This window comes from Falco rusticolus, chromosome 7 (assembly GCF_015220075.1).
Source record: "Falco rusticolus isolate bFalRus1 chromosome 7, bFalRus1.pri, whole genome shotgun sequence".
NCBI classification, from domain to species: Eukaryota; Metazoa; Chordata; class Aves; order Falconiformes; family Falconidae; genus Falco; species Falco rusticolus.
In genome coordinates, this window is record NC_051193.1 from 27,206,907 (window position 1) to 27,225,050 (window position 18,144).

The following is an 18,144-nucleotide window of genomic DNA, read 5'->3' on the forward strand; positions in this document are numbered from 1 at the left end:
AGAGTTTATTAACTCTGCATTAGCTACTTCCCACAATATCCTCGTATCTACTGGGGAATTCTTCGACGTGACAAGAGGTCACTCCACGGATGCGGAGCCCATGTGCCGGAGTGAAGCCTGCTTCAAACAAGTCTGACACCAACGCAAACAATCAACTGAGAGTTTTAAAAAAATCATATATTGACCTAAATACAAACAAAAAGCACCACCGCGATCTGCTGAGAGTCCCTTCCACATGCTGTTAGTCATCAAAATGCCCTTGTGGAGGCTGAGGGAGAGGATTTTGTTAGTCTTGGCTCCAAACGCTGTTTGGAAAAAGCACAGAGAAACCCAAGAGGCAGTGCTTTCATTGAAGATTCCCGAGGCCGAAGTGGCAAGTACTCACACTACAAAAACTGAAGTTACACTAGTAAACGAATACTCAAATACACCAGTTCATTCAGGAAAAGAACAAAGTTTACAAGCCACCAAAATCCACCACGTTTTAGAAATTGATGACTTGGGACTCACGGACAACACAACTGTGGATTACTTCCATACTGACCAGGTGCATCAATACTGAGCTTCAATCCAGGAAATGCTATTTTTTAAATTATTTTTTTTTTAACATATACACCTCCACCCCATCTAGCCTTAGTTTTACAAAAAAAGACTAACTTCAATAGGAGGCAGTTTTGTAAAAAGCACAAAAGAAACCATTAGTATTTGAGAAGTTTTCTAAAAATTGCACACCACTTTCACCAGCACCCTTGGGTCAGCTGCGCTCCATCCCCTTTCAGTGCATGCCTTTCACCCCAAATCTAAGATCTAACATTTGCACCAACATTAGCACTTCACATAACTACTTCAAGGTTTCATTTCTGTGGCTTTAAGAAAGTATTTCACAGGAAAGTCTGAAAAAAACCAACAATTGTGCTTTGCATCCTTTTACGCCAAGGGACTTCAAAAAGCAGCAGGTTGAATTACAGTAAATATAACCTCCAACCTTTTTCTTCCTCCACAGTCACACAGCCTGTAACAGCACCACTGCTCTAGCCATGACGGTCTCAGGAAACACACTGGTGGCTCCTATTAGACCATTGATTTTTAATTTTATTTTTTTTTTCTGAGGGGGTGGTGGAGCTGGGGAGGAAGCAGGGAGGGAGAGGTGAAGGGCTTGCATACCCAAAATTTTCTTATGGCTTTGCTAGCAAAACCAGTTGATTTAGTAAACAGATAGTGGGATTTTTTTTCCCCTGCAAATATTCCTTTATATTTAACTACACACAGAAAAACCCCCCAACAAACAAAAGATAAAAGGATTAATATCATCAACCATACAAGCATGACCTTAAAAAACCATATATATATTGAATGTACAGGATACCTGCATACATATGGTACGTTAACCTTTCAATTAGTTTCACAACTGTTCCTCCTTTGATGATAGGAATGCCATTCCTGCTTTGCAAGTTGTCCTCAAAAACAATGTTATCTTCAGAGTCTTCCACTACAAAACGATACACACTTGGGCTGGGCAACCTCAGCGGCTGTTCGTTTTCTTCTTGCAGTAGCACTGAATCAAGCATCCTATCCAAAGTACTGCGATACTGGAGGGAAATCAGCGCTGCCATCCAGTTACTCTTCTCTTCAGCAGACTTGGCAGCAAACAGTATACTGTTTTCATCTTTAGATACCAGCTCAAAAGCATGTTTATATTCAGCTGTGTCATCTTTATCAATAATCTGTATTTTCCTCATGATAATTTTTTCCTTCAGCCTATACTCCGCATTGCTGTAACCGGGAAGCCGCGATTGACCATGATTAGTTTTACAGCTGATCATTAAACCATCAAAGAGAAAGATGTGGCGTTCATGTTTGGCTCCTATTTTTGTCAAGCCACCCTCCATTATGAACTCATTACAGCACTGCCCAATATCTTTGCCTTCCCAGCCATCAATATTTTTCTGGATTTCATTCATTTTCTTGATGGCCAAGTGCTTGCTTCTTATTTGTCGGTGATAGAAGCGACAGACTGGCTCCCTGGAATGAAGAGAAGAAAAAGTCACATTGGGCACATTCCACATTTGCCATTCCAAGAGAAAAAAAAACCAAACCCAAGAACAAACCCAAACCCTAAATGAATAATTTATATTATTATTCCTTTGCCCTTGCCCTACACATGCTGCTTTGGATAGGGAAGGAGCAAGATACTGACATTATTCACAGAAGTGGACCATGAAGGTTTTGGGCTGCTACTCCGTTTACAAAGAAAACTGGCATAAAGACATGTCTTGAAAAGGAACTAGAGTATCTAACAAGAAAAAAATGACAATTCCTTCCACATCCTTTATCTCCTGCTCTAGGAAACCAGGGTACTTTTGTGGATTATTACCCAGGCCGACGTCTCGGGGAGTGTTTGCTGTAAATGCGCTCCATGCTGCACTGCAGATTCAGAAGAGCAGTAATGGCTTGTTTTAAGCACTCCCGATCCTCTTCGTCTTCACTGCATTCCTGCAATTGCTGTGACATAAGAAACATTTTTCTTTCAAATTTGTCTGATTTATAGAAGGGCAGGAAAACTGACAAACATGCGTAAACAGTGTTAGCTACAGTACTCAGCGAAGTCAGGGACTTCAAGTCAACGCAAGAGTTACTACTAGAAGCACGCTCAAGACCAGCTGTGCATGTATCTAATTAAAAAAAGAAAAAAAAGTCAGCTATTCAGGAAAACTCCATAGGTACTCAACAGGAGAGAGCAGGAGGGCGTTTAGAAAGATAACCCTTTACCCTTTTACTGAGAGCCAGTGCTAACTGTCAGGTACTTTTTCCTGGTATCTTTTCCACAATGTCCTGTTTTCACAACTAATTTTATTAAATAGTTTGGAGGTTTGAAATAGTCAAGACTTAAATGCAATTTTATATAACTACATGTAGTGTTTCTTCAATGAGTCAATCTCAACATTTCAGAACAAATTCAAGACAGAAAGAGCAAGAATCTCTCTTTGCTTCTTACCAAACTCTGCCTCAGCTTGCATTCAGTAAACTCATCTACTTCATGAAGAAATGTCAATTTTGCACAACGTGAACATAGTAAGAAAAAAAAAAGTCTGAAATTCAAGAGTTGCTAGTAACAGCAAAATGTAAAGACAGTGAGAATCAGTGTATTTTCCTTTAATAAAAACTAGATCCATCTACACCACTAGGCAGAAACATCTTCAATTAGGAAACTCAACAGGCTTTCATATGGTCTCTATACCCATAGTAGCAATATGCTTTGTGCAAAGCCTATCCACAGAGTTCCTCTTCTGCATTCTTTAAGGTTAACACTCCTAAAATACCCCAGACACAAATAAAAGATTTTTCTTGTTAACCCCTTTCACCGTTCAAGATCATGTGGATTTTTTTAAAGAAAGCTCAAGTAAACAGATTGCTGGGCAAAATCAAGACAATATGCCATGCAGCTTTGGATGAACTCTGTTTTACCTACATACTTTAAGAGAAATCTTACTTACAATCACTCAGCATGGCAGAAGCCTTCTTTTCCTTTCCCCACTATATTCCCTCAGCAAGGATATGTAGCTTCCTCTAAAAGTAATTGAGAGAACAGGATTTGACCAGATTGGTCCACTCTCTTCGTGTAACTTACATTACTAATTTTTTTTTTTATTATTTTTCACATGCCCAAACAACCTCCATCTTTAATGTTAAAGAAATGAAAGTTTCATGGCCAAAAATTTCTGGGGAAGTTTATGAGCTGAGGAACAGTACAGGGAAGGGAAAAAAAAGATGTCTACCTCTGTGGAAACCCTTCTTTGCTTTACTATCAGCCACAGAAATGCAAAGATAAAAATGGTGTGAAAAGATGACAAGTGCAAAATCCTAAGGGTGGGAAAAGCTACCAAGTCTGATTAAATAGTCTTTCTGCTCACATGTCCTGAGCAGAATTTCTTGCATCCCCTTTCCAAAGGGGGCTGTGTTTGGCAGGTAACACACATCAAATGGCACGTTTTGCCTTTTTTGTATTAAAAAAAGAAAAAAAACCAACCACCTCACATCTGGAAGTAATCTAATCCATTTCTATACCAGAATGTATTTAGACTCCTGAAGATCAGGCAGATCACCTGAAGCATATCTCATTCTCTGTAATCACTGGACTAACATCTCCTTTTCCAAATGCCAGTTCTCAACAAGCATCCTTCTGATTAAATATCGGATGCAAGCACATGACAAGCTTGCTAGACAGAGAAAAGATGTAAATCTTTAGAAAAGGGGAAAGGAGGTTCTGCTTACTCCAGTTGTATTTAAAATACCAGCAACGATGGATTAAGAATATTAACTATTCTATTTTACTGAAAATTGTCATAAAACTGTAATGAAGAACATTGTTCACCTAAATTATACCATGTGATCCTGCAGAATACCGACCAGGGCTTCTATGTCAGTCAGTGATCAGGTAACAGCAGAAAAGATCAAAAGGCAGAATTTCATATGGTTTAGGTTGCTCGATAACATCACAGTGAGTCACATGCAAGAATTAGGGATAATCTTGTGCCTGCAAGTCACATGAGAAGGAAGGATATACTCCCTGTTTGACATGGGAAAGCCTTCTTGGACTCGAACAGATAACTGCTCGAGTCTCCGAGCAGACCTCTGCTTACCTCCTGGATTTTAATGGTACACCTAACTGACAACTTGCTCAGGCTTTGGATGGATTGCATGACCCCTTCAGTTCTTTCCACTGCATTCCACGACTAATGTTTTCTGGAACTCTGGTATCTACAGACCCATTTATGAAAGCATACCTGGAGCTTGAAAGGCTGATGAAACACTAAGCTCTCCTCTACGTTGCCAGCATTAAGGCGTTCATGCTGGGAAACCTCAGGCATAGTGTTTTAAACCCAAATACTCTGATCAGCAATTAAAGATGTCGCCATCTGAATATATCTGGGCTACCTGTTTGCAAGATGTAACAGCTTTTCATCACTACCACTATTTTTTCCTTCAAGATACTTTCATTTCTTCAGTGTGACTTCCTTCAACCTTTGCCATCATCATCCATTTCAGAACAACCTATGGCAGGTTCGTTTGCTGCCAATACTTGATCAAGGAATCGCCACTGAAGTGACACCAGGGCCTGCCCTCTGACCCAAGGTGTAAAAAGGCTGCTTCCTAGTGACCTCTATACGGCTGCTACCAAAAAGCCACCAACCCAAACAAATTCAACAAGGGGGTCTCCAAATGACACTGAACTGTTACGCCTCTTGCTCAGGCAAAGAGGAGTCTCTGTGCAGCCTCTGATGCAGGATCTGCATCAAGACAGGTTTTTGCACCAAGGAGAAAAGTTTTACAGCTTGAAAGAATTTTCAGGCTTTTCAGACTTTAATTTCATTTATTTTAGTTTTGCTGTTTTGCAAAAGAACGAACACTAAGGCCTGCGCTTCTGTAAATCATTTGTCATTTTATTTACCTCCCAATTCAGTAGCGGGGGGTTTGGTAACTGGCTTTAGAAGTAACAGTCTCAATCTTTGCTTCTCTCTCTACTGAAGCCACGAAAATATGAGTATTCTGTTGCTTTTCAGCTGCCATTTTTGCTAGGTCTTTTTCAACCAAGGTTCCTAAAGACAAATACAGTAGTAACAAAGAAGCAGCACCAACAGTTTATAATATATCAGTATTGTTGAATAAACACTTTCCCTATTCCTGAAACCACTCTGCTTTTTAAAAATAACTGCTGTAAATTGAGGATGTTTTCAAACTACAACATAAAATTCAGATTTTAAACCTGCAACTAAATTGATCACAACAAAAGACTCTGTGTTTAGCATTATTCACTACAGAGTGGTATTTAAGATTTCTGCTCTGCTCTATGCTCACTATGTTAGGAAGATTCGAGACAGCCAAGTGTCAGCCTCTGCAGCTGAATTTTTATTCAGAAATCCTGTATATTGTGGATAAAGGTCAAATTTAATCATTTTCACTGCTGAAATTCCCTAGTTAAAAAAAGGCATCACCTACTATTATCTTTCATGCAGCATCCTGCTGTATCATTCAAGTTTAAAACAAATAAAAGAAACAACAAAATGTTTTTCCAGTAGCTGCCAGGTTTTGTTCTTCAAAGACAGGAGGAAACTGAAGAATGTGCATGTATAACCGATCCTGTCAATATAACAGGAGTTATGAGCAGCCTCTGAGCCCCTAAGAGACAGAGAACTCCTCCAGCATTACAGATTTCAGACAGGGTATCAAAACCAAATTGTCTTCTCTGTGCCATGGTTTAAAACATAAATAGTAACCACCCCTTCCTGTCTCTGAAGAAAAAACTACCAAGTTTGCATGCAAAGCATTTAATCTTAAGTTCTGGAAACACACAAAACTGCTCAATAAGGCATATATGTTAACGTTGCCCTAAAAAGCCGACAAACACTATGCAGCTTGTAAAGCTGGTTAAATGCTGAGATTCTCCCAAAGCTGCAGCACATGACTTCATTCTTTAATTTCATACTGATGCACTCCATTTCCCAGCTTTAAGACACAATGGGTCATTAATTAGCCTGACCTTCAGCATAATACAGGTCACTAATTCAATTATGTTTTTTAAACGTGAAAGAAGAACATTTTAAGAAGTTCCAGAGGACTGTTGTATGCAATGACCCTTACGAACGGGAAGTTAAGACTATTTTGAGAGGGCAACTTATCTAGGAAGCCGTCAGTGCTCACTCCACAGCGAGGCTGGCAGAACCATGCCGTGCTACCATGCTTCTGCTGTCACCCTTTAGTTCTCTGATCAGCTTACTTTCTTTTGGAAGATGTCCTTATAGCCACAAAAGCTTTATGGAGGCAAATATTAAAGCTGTGACAATGTAAAGTTTCTGTTCTCAACAGAGACAGTGCAGTAATCCAGAGAAAAGTTCACTGACCGTTAGAATCATAGAATTGTTTAGGATAGAAAAGACCTTTCAGATCATCGAGTCCAACCGTTAACCCAGCACTGCCAAGCCCACCACTAAACCCTGTCCCTAAGCACCACATCTAAACACCTCCAGGGATGGTGACTCAATCAAGTCCCTGGGCAGCCCGTGCCAGTGCTTGACAGCCCCTTCAGTGAAGACATTTGTCCTAATACCCAATCTAAACCTGCCCTGGCACAACTGGAGGCTGCTTCCTCTCCTCCTATCCCTTGTTACCTGGGAGAAGAGACTGACCCCCACGTCACTGCAACCTCCTTTCAGGTAGCTGTAGAGAGTAAGGGTTGACTGGTTTGGTTTTTAAGCTTTGTTAATTGTTTTTAAACTGAGTGACTATCAATAGAAATGCTTAAAGATCTCAAATTTCTTGAGATCACTTGGATGTAAACCCTTCTACAAAATATTTGTAATCCATACATTGGAGATGTGTGGTTCATGGGTCAAAATAAATCATCCTTGTTTTTACTTATCTAGATCAGGATATGCAAAAAATCACAGCAGAGATAATGAAAACAAGACTGAACTTAAAAAAAATAAATAGAAAAAGAAAAAAAAGGAATATGCGCCAGATATTAACTACAGACCTGGTCTTAAAACAATTGCTATTTTTTTTTACTTAAGATTCTTTGGAGAACATTTTATATGGTATTACAAGTAAGTTCTATGTTGCAAAGTTTCCTTTTCTTCCTTCATACAGATAAATCCTTCAAAACACAAAGGAAGACCATGTAACACACCTCTACAACACTGCTAGCATCCTTTTTTTACATTGAGAACTTAGAAGTATCATTTCTGTTGCTATTTCAAAATGCCAGCTATAGCCACAGGATATTTCACCTGTTTAGTTCAAGTGTGTCCCGGTTAGTTAATAATTCACTTACTCTGGCAAGCATTACAAACTTTCCCAACACAAAGGGGCACATAGAAACTTTTTTTACATTATCCCCAGCCATTTAAAAAAAAGCTCCAATTAAGTATTTTTCAAGATATTGCATTTTCTACAGCAACATTTTTTCTTATTCAAGACTGGTTATTATAGATCTCAGATGTTAATATTTCTGCTGACTGCTGGCCTCTCTTGTCATAACTCACAGCAAAAACATTTGCTTGTAAGCAAAAAGATACATGCTTCGTTACTTTTTGGCTTTTAGCTGTTAGACCCAAGGGAAGTATCTATGATGTGAACCACCTTGCTAGCGTACATCAGAATAAAGTATGTGCAAGTGACCTGTGGTCAAACCAGTAGAGGTTGTTCTAAAATAAGTAATGCCTCAATAGGCAGAAATGCTCAAAATCATTGGACTAGATGCCAACCTAAACAACTTGCATGGCAAGACCCCTGAAATATGTCCTACAGGAATAACTTTTTATCATCTGAATCAAAATTCCACAAAGCCTGACACTTCATTAATGTAATTTCTCAGAAGACAGAAAATAAAATAATACTGCTTATTTTCATTCCTCCTCAATATGGAGAAAGTGCGGTATGCTATGAAAAACGGGAGTTTTTGCTGTATTCCTTCTATTTAGGGCTCAGGTCAAACGGTTGAACATTAGGAATGGGTTATTCTAACTCTGCTGAAAGGGAGTACCTCCCCAACCCCCAAAATAAGATCAGCTGAGCTACAACTGGAGTGTGACTTGAGACTGAGACTACCGAGCTGAATTATGCTTTGCTTTTTCTGAACAGACAAAAAAATCCAGAACTCAAGGAAAGAAGAAATTAGATTTGCACATTAAACTATATTAGCATTCAAGTTGAATAAAGTTTTCTATAACAAAATATAGTTACTTCAACTGTTTGTATCAGAGCAACAGGTGCTTTTGAAGATTTTTTTAATATGATTTTACTTTTCAGACATATGAAAATGTTAATTTGACACCAGTTAGTATATCTTTCAATTTTCAGAAGCAGTGTTAAACCTAATTGCCTATTTAAAAGCTGAGATTCTCCACACTAAGAAATGCTTTTAGCAGGAAACAAGAGCGGCTTCATTTACCTGTAGTAACTCAAAGTAGTGCAAACAATGATAGACTGGGATAAGCATGAGTCGTGGGAGGACATATCGTACGGCTTCTTTAAACCCTTCAGCAGTAGACTGAAAAGGAAAAATAAGTAAGATTACTTACACTGAAACACTCAAAACGGGACTGGACGAGTTAGCACTGCTTTGAGCAAGATGGCTGTGCTAGACACATCCAGGGTGTCCATTCTGATCTACATTACTCTGTGATTACATCTAGTAGTAAGGAAGCCAATAAAGTTCACAAAACCATTTTTGTCTAATGAGGCTCTTCATAAGATTTAGATACCCATAAATGCTCTGACATCAAGCAAACAGAACCTGTAAACACCCTCTTCCAGGCATTACAAACTCTTTTCCATCAACAGCTTCAGGTGGATTTTGATGCGTATTCACTAGTGGACCCATAGCTCTGAAAACAGCCCCCAACTCCTCAACCCGCTTCCTTAGGATAGCAACCAGCTTGGATGGTCCACATTTTTGCCACGAACAGCAAATCAAATATAGGAAGCTAGAGGACCAAGATACCCCCAAGTTATAAAATAAGTATCCTTTAATTCACATAGAGGTGCTCATATCACAATCGCCATCACCTTCGTATTTCAGCACTGTCTGCAGAACTCAATTAATAGCATTAGTGCAAGGTGACAATACCTAGAAATAATGCACTGTCCATGGCTAAGCTGCACGCCTTAATCCCGAGCCAACAGCCACATCCCAGACTGCAGAAAATGCTCTAATATATTTTGAAAAAAGTTCATACTCATTTCCAAAATAACATGTTTTACGCTTGGCCACAGTTTGCTGCAGAATTTAAAGAAAACAGTGGAATGTTAAAGACCAGCTGGGACTCCCATACAATCTGATAAACTTGTCACCAATTTCCCTTTAAATGTCCTCTCCTCCCAATTACACATGCTGTGCTCCAATTTACATCCAATACACCACAGAAATATGGAGGTCTTGTCGAGGAAAACTAATTACGAGTATCTTCTCTCCCTCAGATACTGAGAATCACAAGTTTATGACTTAGAAATCTTCTTCCGTTCCCAGCAGTAACTAATGCAATAATTCAGGCTCTAAAATGAGGAGTTTTTCCCCAAGGACGGCAAAATCCTTGCCATCTTCCATACCAAGGTAATGACTGAACAGAAACAGAATTATCCGATGTCCTGGTTTCAGATGCGATGGAGTTAATTTTCTTCTCAGTAGCTGGTGTTTGGGATGTGGTGGGAGAGCAATGCTGATAGCACCTGGGTGGATGTGTTTAGTTGTTGCTGGGTGCTGTTTATACTAAATCAAGGACTTTTTGGTTTCCTGGGCCCTGCCAGTGAGGCCGGGGGGAGGCACAGGGAACTGAGAGGGGACACAGCCAGGACAGCTGACCCAAACTAGCCAAGGGGATATCCCAGATCACAGAACATCATGCTGAGGACATAAGCTGGGGAAGCAGAAGGAAGGGGGGGTGCTGGCAGGGATGGCGTTTGTCTGCCCAAGCCCCTGTCACCATGATGGAGCCCGGCTGCCCTGGGGATGGCTGAGCACCTGCCTGCCCTGGGCAGCGGTGGGGGAACTCCTGGGTTTGCTTTGCTGCTGTGCGCGGCTTCTGCTTTGCCTCTTAAAGTGTCTTTGTCTCAGCCCGGGAGTTTTCTCACTTTGACCCTCTGGTTCTCTCCCCATCCCACTGTGGGGGGAGTGAGCGAGGGGCTGCGTGGGGCTGAGCTGCCGGCCGGGGTTAAACCATGACACCCAACCTCCTTTTTGGAAGTGCCCGCTCCCCCTCTTTAAGACTCCTGGCCGCATCTCCCTGCAGCTGGCAGAGACAACTCATATATGCCCATGGCCCAGAGCTTGGACCTCTGCCTTCACTCCACAGCTTGGAGAACAAGTAGGAAGGAACATGCCTAGGAAAGGCCAAACCCTTCTATGGTGAGGAGAGTCACAAAGGAGGCCAGATCCACTATCAAACAACTCCATCACCAATTTAATCTGGAATAGATCTTTGGGCTTTCAATTTGCTAGAGAGGTAGGTAAAGGGCCTTATTGCCCAAGTCCTATTTAAGGATGAGATGACCCCGCTTACCAAGCGCCCACGGCTGAAGGGGAAACGCTCAGCCTGCAGGACCGGGTAGCAGAACCTCAGCTTGCGGAGACGCGGGCTCCCGTACAAATGAAGCGCTACGGGCTTGGCTGGGAGCATCACTGACCCAACACTGGTTCATCAGCTTCCCTAAGCGCATTTCTGAACACAAGCTCAGCCTCCCAAACAGTAGCCTTTAACAGATCTGCCACATTGGCAGAAAGAAGTAGTAATTAAGTAACTACATAAATACAGGAATGAATGAATAAATAAATCACAGATGATCAAGAAAAACTACCATTCCCAACCCCAATGCTGAACAAGGAGGCCTGTGATATGTACAGAAGAGTATGAAACATTGTGCCTGGATGCCTGTGTTTGGCATTCAAAGGCAAAAGAGAAACAGAAGTGGCAGGTATGAGAAGTCACCCTCTGTTCTCAAAGCAAAGGAGTCTAATGTAAGGACAAAAAACACCCCTGCAAAAGACTCATGGGTTAGAGCTGTGTCCAGGTTTTTTACAGGAAAAGGTAGAGTTCCAAGTACCTTACACTGAAGAAAGGTCAGAATCTAGAGGATTTCTTTCTCAGTAGGAAGTAAAGAATTTCAAAAGTTTGAATTTTGTCAGTAATACGAGAACTAAAGCAAATCAGTATTTCTCATTTGCACTCACCTGAAAGTGGAGAGCAACAGCAGGTTTTGCCATTAAGTTATTAAAATGCTCATGAAATTGTGGAGAGAGAATATCCTGGGACAACGTTTCATACGGATCAAAGGCTTGCTCCTAAATAAAAACAGAGAGTTACACACTTACATGAATGACACAAGGTATTTCTGTCCCAGCGGGTCCAACTAATTCCTTTAATAAGCTGATACACAAGTGGAACTTTTCAAGAAAAGATCGATTTTGCAAAACAAATACTCAGTAAACCACAGAACTTTTTCACTTCCAAATTTTACGCTTGTACCACATTTTCTCGATCTCGCCATACTTATATGTCGTTTTACCGAAGCAGTGGGCACCAAGAGAAGTTCTTGCTTTCAGCCCACCCACTTCACACAAAATGGCAATTTACCTCCTGTCAGTGAAGAACGATACTTTGGAAAGAAACGCAGGTAAAGATGAACTTTGGAGACTGTCACAAGGAGGCATTGTGGTACCACCACCTCTTCAGGGTTCATCACGTAAGAATGGTCAGTTGCAAGCACTGGGCTTCTGCATGCTTTCCTGGCCACGTTGGCAGGCTGGGAAAATATCCCAGTCTGAGACAAAGCAGCTAGTCTGAAACAGGCTCAGAGGAAAGTCCTCTAATGATATCAAGGGTTTCAGGGGCAAAAATTATGACTCTGGATGGAGTACCTGGCTGCGATTCTGTAATAACGACAGCAGGATGAGATGAAAACCTGACTGTACATGAATCTCTGCAGGAATAATTTATGACTGCTCACTGATCACCTGCTCCAAAGCCTGCCAGGCTGCTCCCGGTCTCTGCAGATTCACTGGGCTGAATCACGCATGAATCACCGGGTTATCCGGTGCTGATGGCACCGTGCCCAGAATCAGCACGCACCTCTTCTCACCGTAAATGCAGAAGCGCTTGTCAGAATCCAGGCTGCAGAATGGGGGAGAACCAAACCCCGCAAAAGCTCATTTAAACATTCAGGTAAAGTCTCAAACCTTCCACCTGAGGTGGGTCCAGGGGATTTCCCACCCCACTCACAGGGCCAGCTGCAAAGAAACTCTTCGTGGGGAGGAGAGGCACAGAACACACTCTCCTTTCACATGCAAATTATATTAATCACTCTCAACTCTCCTCATCAAGTTCTAATCACCGCTGTCCATTTGCATCAGATTGTATCTGGCAGGGGGGGATGAAAGGGGGGGAAGGCTTGGCACTTGCAGCAGCAGCTGAAGGGAAATGATTACAGACACCAACTGAACAGGCTGGTTTTCTTCAGCAGAATCTGAACCCAGTTTACAGCCTGGGCTGGTTTAGGGTTTTTTTTCTTGTTTACTCCATGCCAGCCCACTACCTGCAATGATACAATACAGGGGTCTTACTTTACCACATCCAAATTAAAGACAGAGGACAATAATGCTGCATATTCAGTTTCTCTTTGCCACACTAGCCAAGGATAAATGAACGTAACCCCCTGCAGAAGCCGTGCATTAGCCACGGGGTGCGGGTTCAGCGGCAGCCAGAGGCGGCAACGTGAAGGGACAGATGTCAGCGTGGAGGGACAGATGGCTTTGGTGCTCCGCTGGCTCCATCCTCCGCACCGCAGGACCCGAGCAGAGCTGCAACTCCTGCTCCAACTGCAACCCTGCATGCAGATCTACCGGGGCAGCCAGAGCAACACCTGCTCATTCTGGGCTGTCTGTCTAAACTTTTTATTGCGTTTTAGAAGTGTTTTCAGTTTCTTCCACTCAGACTTTAAACAGTATTTCGACGGTTTGGGTTTCTTTTTTGAACACAAGACTGAAACAAACTGCACTAGGTACCTTCCCCAAGACAATAATAAAAAAAAACCAAACAAAAGTGGGGGGTGGTAGTGGTTTATACTTGCAATGTTGCAAAAGTTACTGAAATACAGAGATGTTAACTTGATGCCCAGTAAGTTATCTTAATACAGCATATAGTTCTGGATTGGTGTTTGTACGTTTCAGCCCCTTTTCCTGTAGCACACTGGTTTCCACCTTTTTTGCTTTTTGGATACCTAAAACTTCCCCTATGGAAAGGCAAATATCAGCATGAGAAATTTACAATCTACTGATAATAACCTTGCTTTGTCAGCTGCCTTCCGAAGACCACTTCGAAGTAGGCACAAGGACCCTCTGCCCCTGGTTCTGAGGCTCTCCCACCACTAGCTGAACATCACTGAAGAGATTATCTCAGGCAATCATTAAAACATACAAATCACCAAAAAGCAGATTTTTTTTACCAGCATATTAACAAATATCCATCTCCCTCTCATATGGGTCAGGCATCAAGTTTTTGATTTTCCTCCACATCAGGAAAAAAATATTTTCCCCATACTTCCTTATCTCAAAACCACTACACTATTTATGTTTAAACCTTCCAGAGAACCGATGCAGAAAAACAGACAAAGCAGGAAAAATCCAGTTTGCAAGGGTTGTTTAGTTTTAATTATCCTTCCAAATAAGTTGAAGGACCTTTATAATGGAAACACTAAGTGAACAAGCCTGGCAGTAAGATAGGCAGAGCAAATAAACACTTCACTTTCATATCTCTCTTTAATGATCCCTTTTGCAAATACTCACAGAAAGATGATCTCAACACTCAAGATGATCAAATGAACAGCCTAGTTATTAAGTAGGTCTTGCTCCATATTAACAAAATTATTGAATTCCAACTTACTACCTGCATAAAAAGGTTTGAAAAATAACCTGTTCTTAATTTCCTAAGTTTTTCAGTTAATGAAAATCAGGCAAGATTTTTACTCATTGAAAAGTATTTGTTTCCCTTAAAGCACTGGATGCCCAAGCATAGTCTTTGCAATAAACAGCAATATGTATCTTTTCCAGGATAATGCTGTACTATTTCATATTTTAAGTCTTTTTAAAATCTTAATGTAATAGCTACTTTAATCCATTGTTGAAAAACCTCTCCTTATCATTATATAAGCAATCATGCTTTAACAACTTACCAGTGAAGACCTAGTCAGTTGGACTTTCCTACTGATATGTCACATAAGTGGTTTATTGAAGTAACAGCAGGAGAACTTTATCTTTATGGTATATTCATAAGTGGCATGTGGGCTGAAGGACCCATACTCTTCACAACCACAAAAATGTAATCATTCTCCAAATGGAACTGGTGTGTTCATGCAGTCCTCAGATTTTAAAAATTCAACACATGTAGAAGTGTAATGCAAGTTTTATTGGTTGTCATTTTCTTTATAAACATAATTTTAAGATAAAACTCAGAAAATTCACATTTACCATGTGGTTCATGAGAGATGCTCTCTCTCTCAGGCCAGAACATCTGACTTGCTCTGTAATACGGGCGATGTGGTTTACATGATAACCCTTACATTTTGGTTCAGAAACCTGGGGTCAATACACCTCTTAACAAAAAGTAGACTCCATTTAAACATGTCCAAGGACAGCAAAACCTGCACGCCTATCTTGGTAATTTGTTCCAGGAGTTAGCTCCCTGGCAGTTAAAAAAGTGTGGTTTGGTTCTAAACTGAACTCTCTTGCCTTGCAGATACTGCTTTTTTGCTGTGCACCTCTCTGATGAATTCCAGAGTCATTCTGTACGCTTATTTTCAGGTGATGAAGGTACCTATATACTTACACTATTTTGACTAAACTGAGCTCTTTCTCAAAAACTTTAGTTTAGCGACTCTCTTCCATAGTCCCGCCAGCATTTCAATGCCCGTTAAAAAAAAAAAAAAATCAAATCAACCAGACAAAATAATTGTTAATAATGTCCCAGCACGAGCCACACCAAATCCACATGCAGTGTTTTCCCTTATTCCTACTCTTTAGTATCTATTCTATAGGTCAGTGGGTATCAGCAGCGCTTTTGCCACAGCACTGAACAGGAAGCTTCTGTTCAGTTACGCGGCTGTTTCGGTACTTTATTCCTTCCCAGAGTCATTGCTTCCCAGAGACATTTCCCATTCCAGATGTATAACAATGCATTTGCCTGAATCAAAAACACTTTTGTTTGAGTTAGCTCACTCTCTGGAGTAATGCAAGTCACTCATCTTGCAGATCTATGATTTTTGAGTAGCACTGGACCTGACACCAATGCCTACAAAACCTGAAGCACCACTTTCTTTCAGTAAGTAATCCCAGGTACTTACATCTCAAATCCATGTCCCTATGGGATCATAGCGATTAATTCCCACTCCAAAATAAGGTTTTAGTTTTGTGCTCACCTGCTTTGTATCATTTCTGGGATGGGTAGAAAACACACTTTAGAGCTTACCTACTAAAGAATGGGTAGGGAAGATCTCTGTTCAGAGCTTATTAAAAGGACATTTTACAACTGCAAATTTATCGGCATTACCAGAATCATGACCAAAATTTTACTAAGAAAATAAACCAAGTGGTGATTAAAAAACCCCAAACCAAATAAACCACAAAAACCAACAGAACACCATACCTCTGCAAGATCCTCAAAGCAGCTGCCAGCCAGAGGATGAGGACTACTTTCATCAGTCATTTCAACAGTATCCTCAATCAATCCTAAAAGCTTCACTGTCAACTCATGAATATCTGAAATGTTGCTAAATATCACATCGATATCCTGCAAACAGAAAACGTATCTTAGTAGTGTTTGGAATAGTTCATTTTGCTTATGTAAATATTGAAGCATTTTTCGTGAAGGCTGAACCAAGAGGTAAATAGAGAGGAGCCAAGAAAAAGCTAGGAAGAACGTTAAATTACACGGTCTTCCCAGCCACACAGGCTAGTCTGGACACATCCAGCCTTGCGCAATGCTCACTCCAGCGAAAGCAAGCACACCATCCTTCCCAGGCTGAAGCAGCAGCAGCCCTGCTATACGCTGTTCGGTGCTGCGGACAGAAATGCCTAGTCTTTCCAGCCACAATTCACAGCTGTTGTTTTCCTCTATGGTGATTCTTGACTCCCAGAACACAACAGGAGGGAGGCAATTCAAAGCAGCTCCAAGGTCAGATCCTCTAGACCACAGGTAAAACTAAAGCACCTCCAGGGCTACTTCAGCAGAATACTACCTGGGTACAGAGGAGGAACGGGCAGCTTCCTTTTCCAAATTCTACTTCTTAGATTTTTCAGATCCACACACCGCAAACACAACCAATGAGACAGCCCTTTCCAATAACCCGCACTCTTCTTCTGACCCCTGAAACACACTTCTCGGAAGCCTTCTCTGCCCCATCCTAACAGGGCAGAGCTTGCTTGAAATCCTGCCAGCACCGAGACCATGGCAATCTCTTCGTGGGAACAAGCAATCTCAAAATTTCTCATACTTGTTCCCATAAAACAAAACAATATTCCTCAGCTCCCAAAATATTGCTCCCTGCTCCTCCCCATCATCTTCGTCTGAATTCTGTCCCCACATTTGCACAATTCTCTGATACCCTACCGGCTACTGAGGAACCTCCACACACAGCTGTAATGGGAATATCTCCTGCTGCCTCTCTTTTTAACCTGCTGGTATCCCCTAGAAATCCCAGTTCAGTTTCTGCTGGCCTGGTCCACTTCTCCCTCCCACAGGAACAATTCACCGATCTCTCTTTCTTCTCCTCTTGCAAGTGCTGCGCTTCCTATTTAGACTCCAGCATCCTGAAAACAGCACTTGCCACACATACAATTTCAATGAAATATTTAAATCGTTTATCAAATAGAGATTCCCTTCATGGTCAGTCACACGCTACAGAATCCAGATCCAAGGGCTGTTTGTTTTACTTGTAGTTTCTGCAGACAGGGGTGCCCGGGGGTAAACACTGAATGTCCATTCAAGCACTCCTCTGTACTCGCTGTACATGCAGGTAGGTAACTGTTGATTTTTGTGTTAAGCAGAAGTGTAACTATTACTTACACAACCAAAGGACTCCAGCTACTGCTGGCATCTGACAGGGAATCGTGTCCATTAAGCTTCACTCTGAGAGCAGCACTCTTCCTACTATTAATGGCAATTCCTCCATTTTATTTCATATACAGTCAATGCTCATTAAGCACTGACATACAATAAATCCAATCTAATTTCACCTCCAATGCAGTTAATGTAAAATTGATGTTATGGCTGCTAATGGAGCAACTAGCATTACACATCAATAACCTATTAAAGAACTTACATTAGGTGTGAACAATTTTCTGTTTGATAGGAAAGCTTCCCGAAATACTTTTATTATCAGATTCAACTCCCGCAGATATTGCCTTTCTTCTGCAATTTCATTTCTCACTAGGTCATAGTAGTTGAGTTCCCCAGAAGAAGAGGGCTCGTCTTCACAGAGAGAAACCAAACCAATGTCATCCTGATCAAACATATCCATCAAAACCTAGCAAAGAAATTTAAAAAATTACATGCAAGCTTGATTTTTATGCTTGGCTCATGCTCAGCTATTTCAATGTGTTCA

The 18,144-nt window shown here is 41.1% G+C and overlaps 1 protein-coding gene across 2 annotated transcripts in view; it reads right to left on the minus strand.

Moving 5' to 3' along the window:
* The window catches only part of SOS2 (SOS Ras/Rho guanine nucleotide exchange factor 2), a 56,417-nt gene that overhangs the window by 18,788 nt on the left and 19,485 nt on the right, over nt 1-18,144 (minus strand). For both annotated transcript variants that reach the window (XM_037394403.1, XM_037394402.1), the window contains exons 5-10: nt 17,863-18,066; nt 16,188-16,331; nt 11,723-11,833; nt 8,948-9,046; nt 2,375-2,502; nt 1,367-2,022 (exon numbers count right to left, since the gene is read on the minus strand). In XM_037394403.1, the coding sequence (XP_037250300.1) occupies nt 1,367-2,022; nt 2,375-2,502; nt 8,948-9,046; nt 11,723-11,833; nt 16,188-16,331; nt 17,863-18,066 (1,342 nt within the window). The remainder of the gene's footprint in view (nt 1-1,366; nt 2,023-2,374; nt 2,503-8,947; nt 9,047-11,722; nt 11,834-16,187; nt 16,332-17,862; nt 18,067-18,144) is intronic.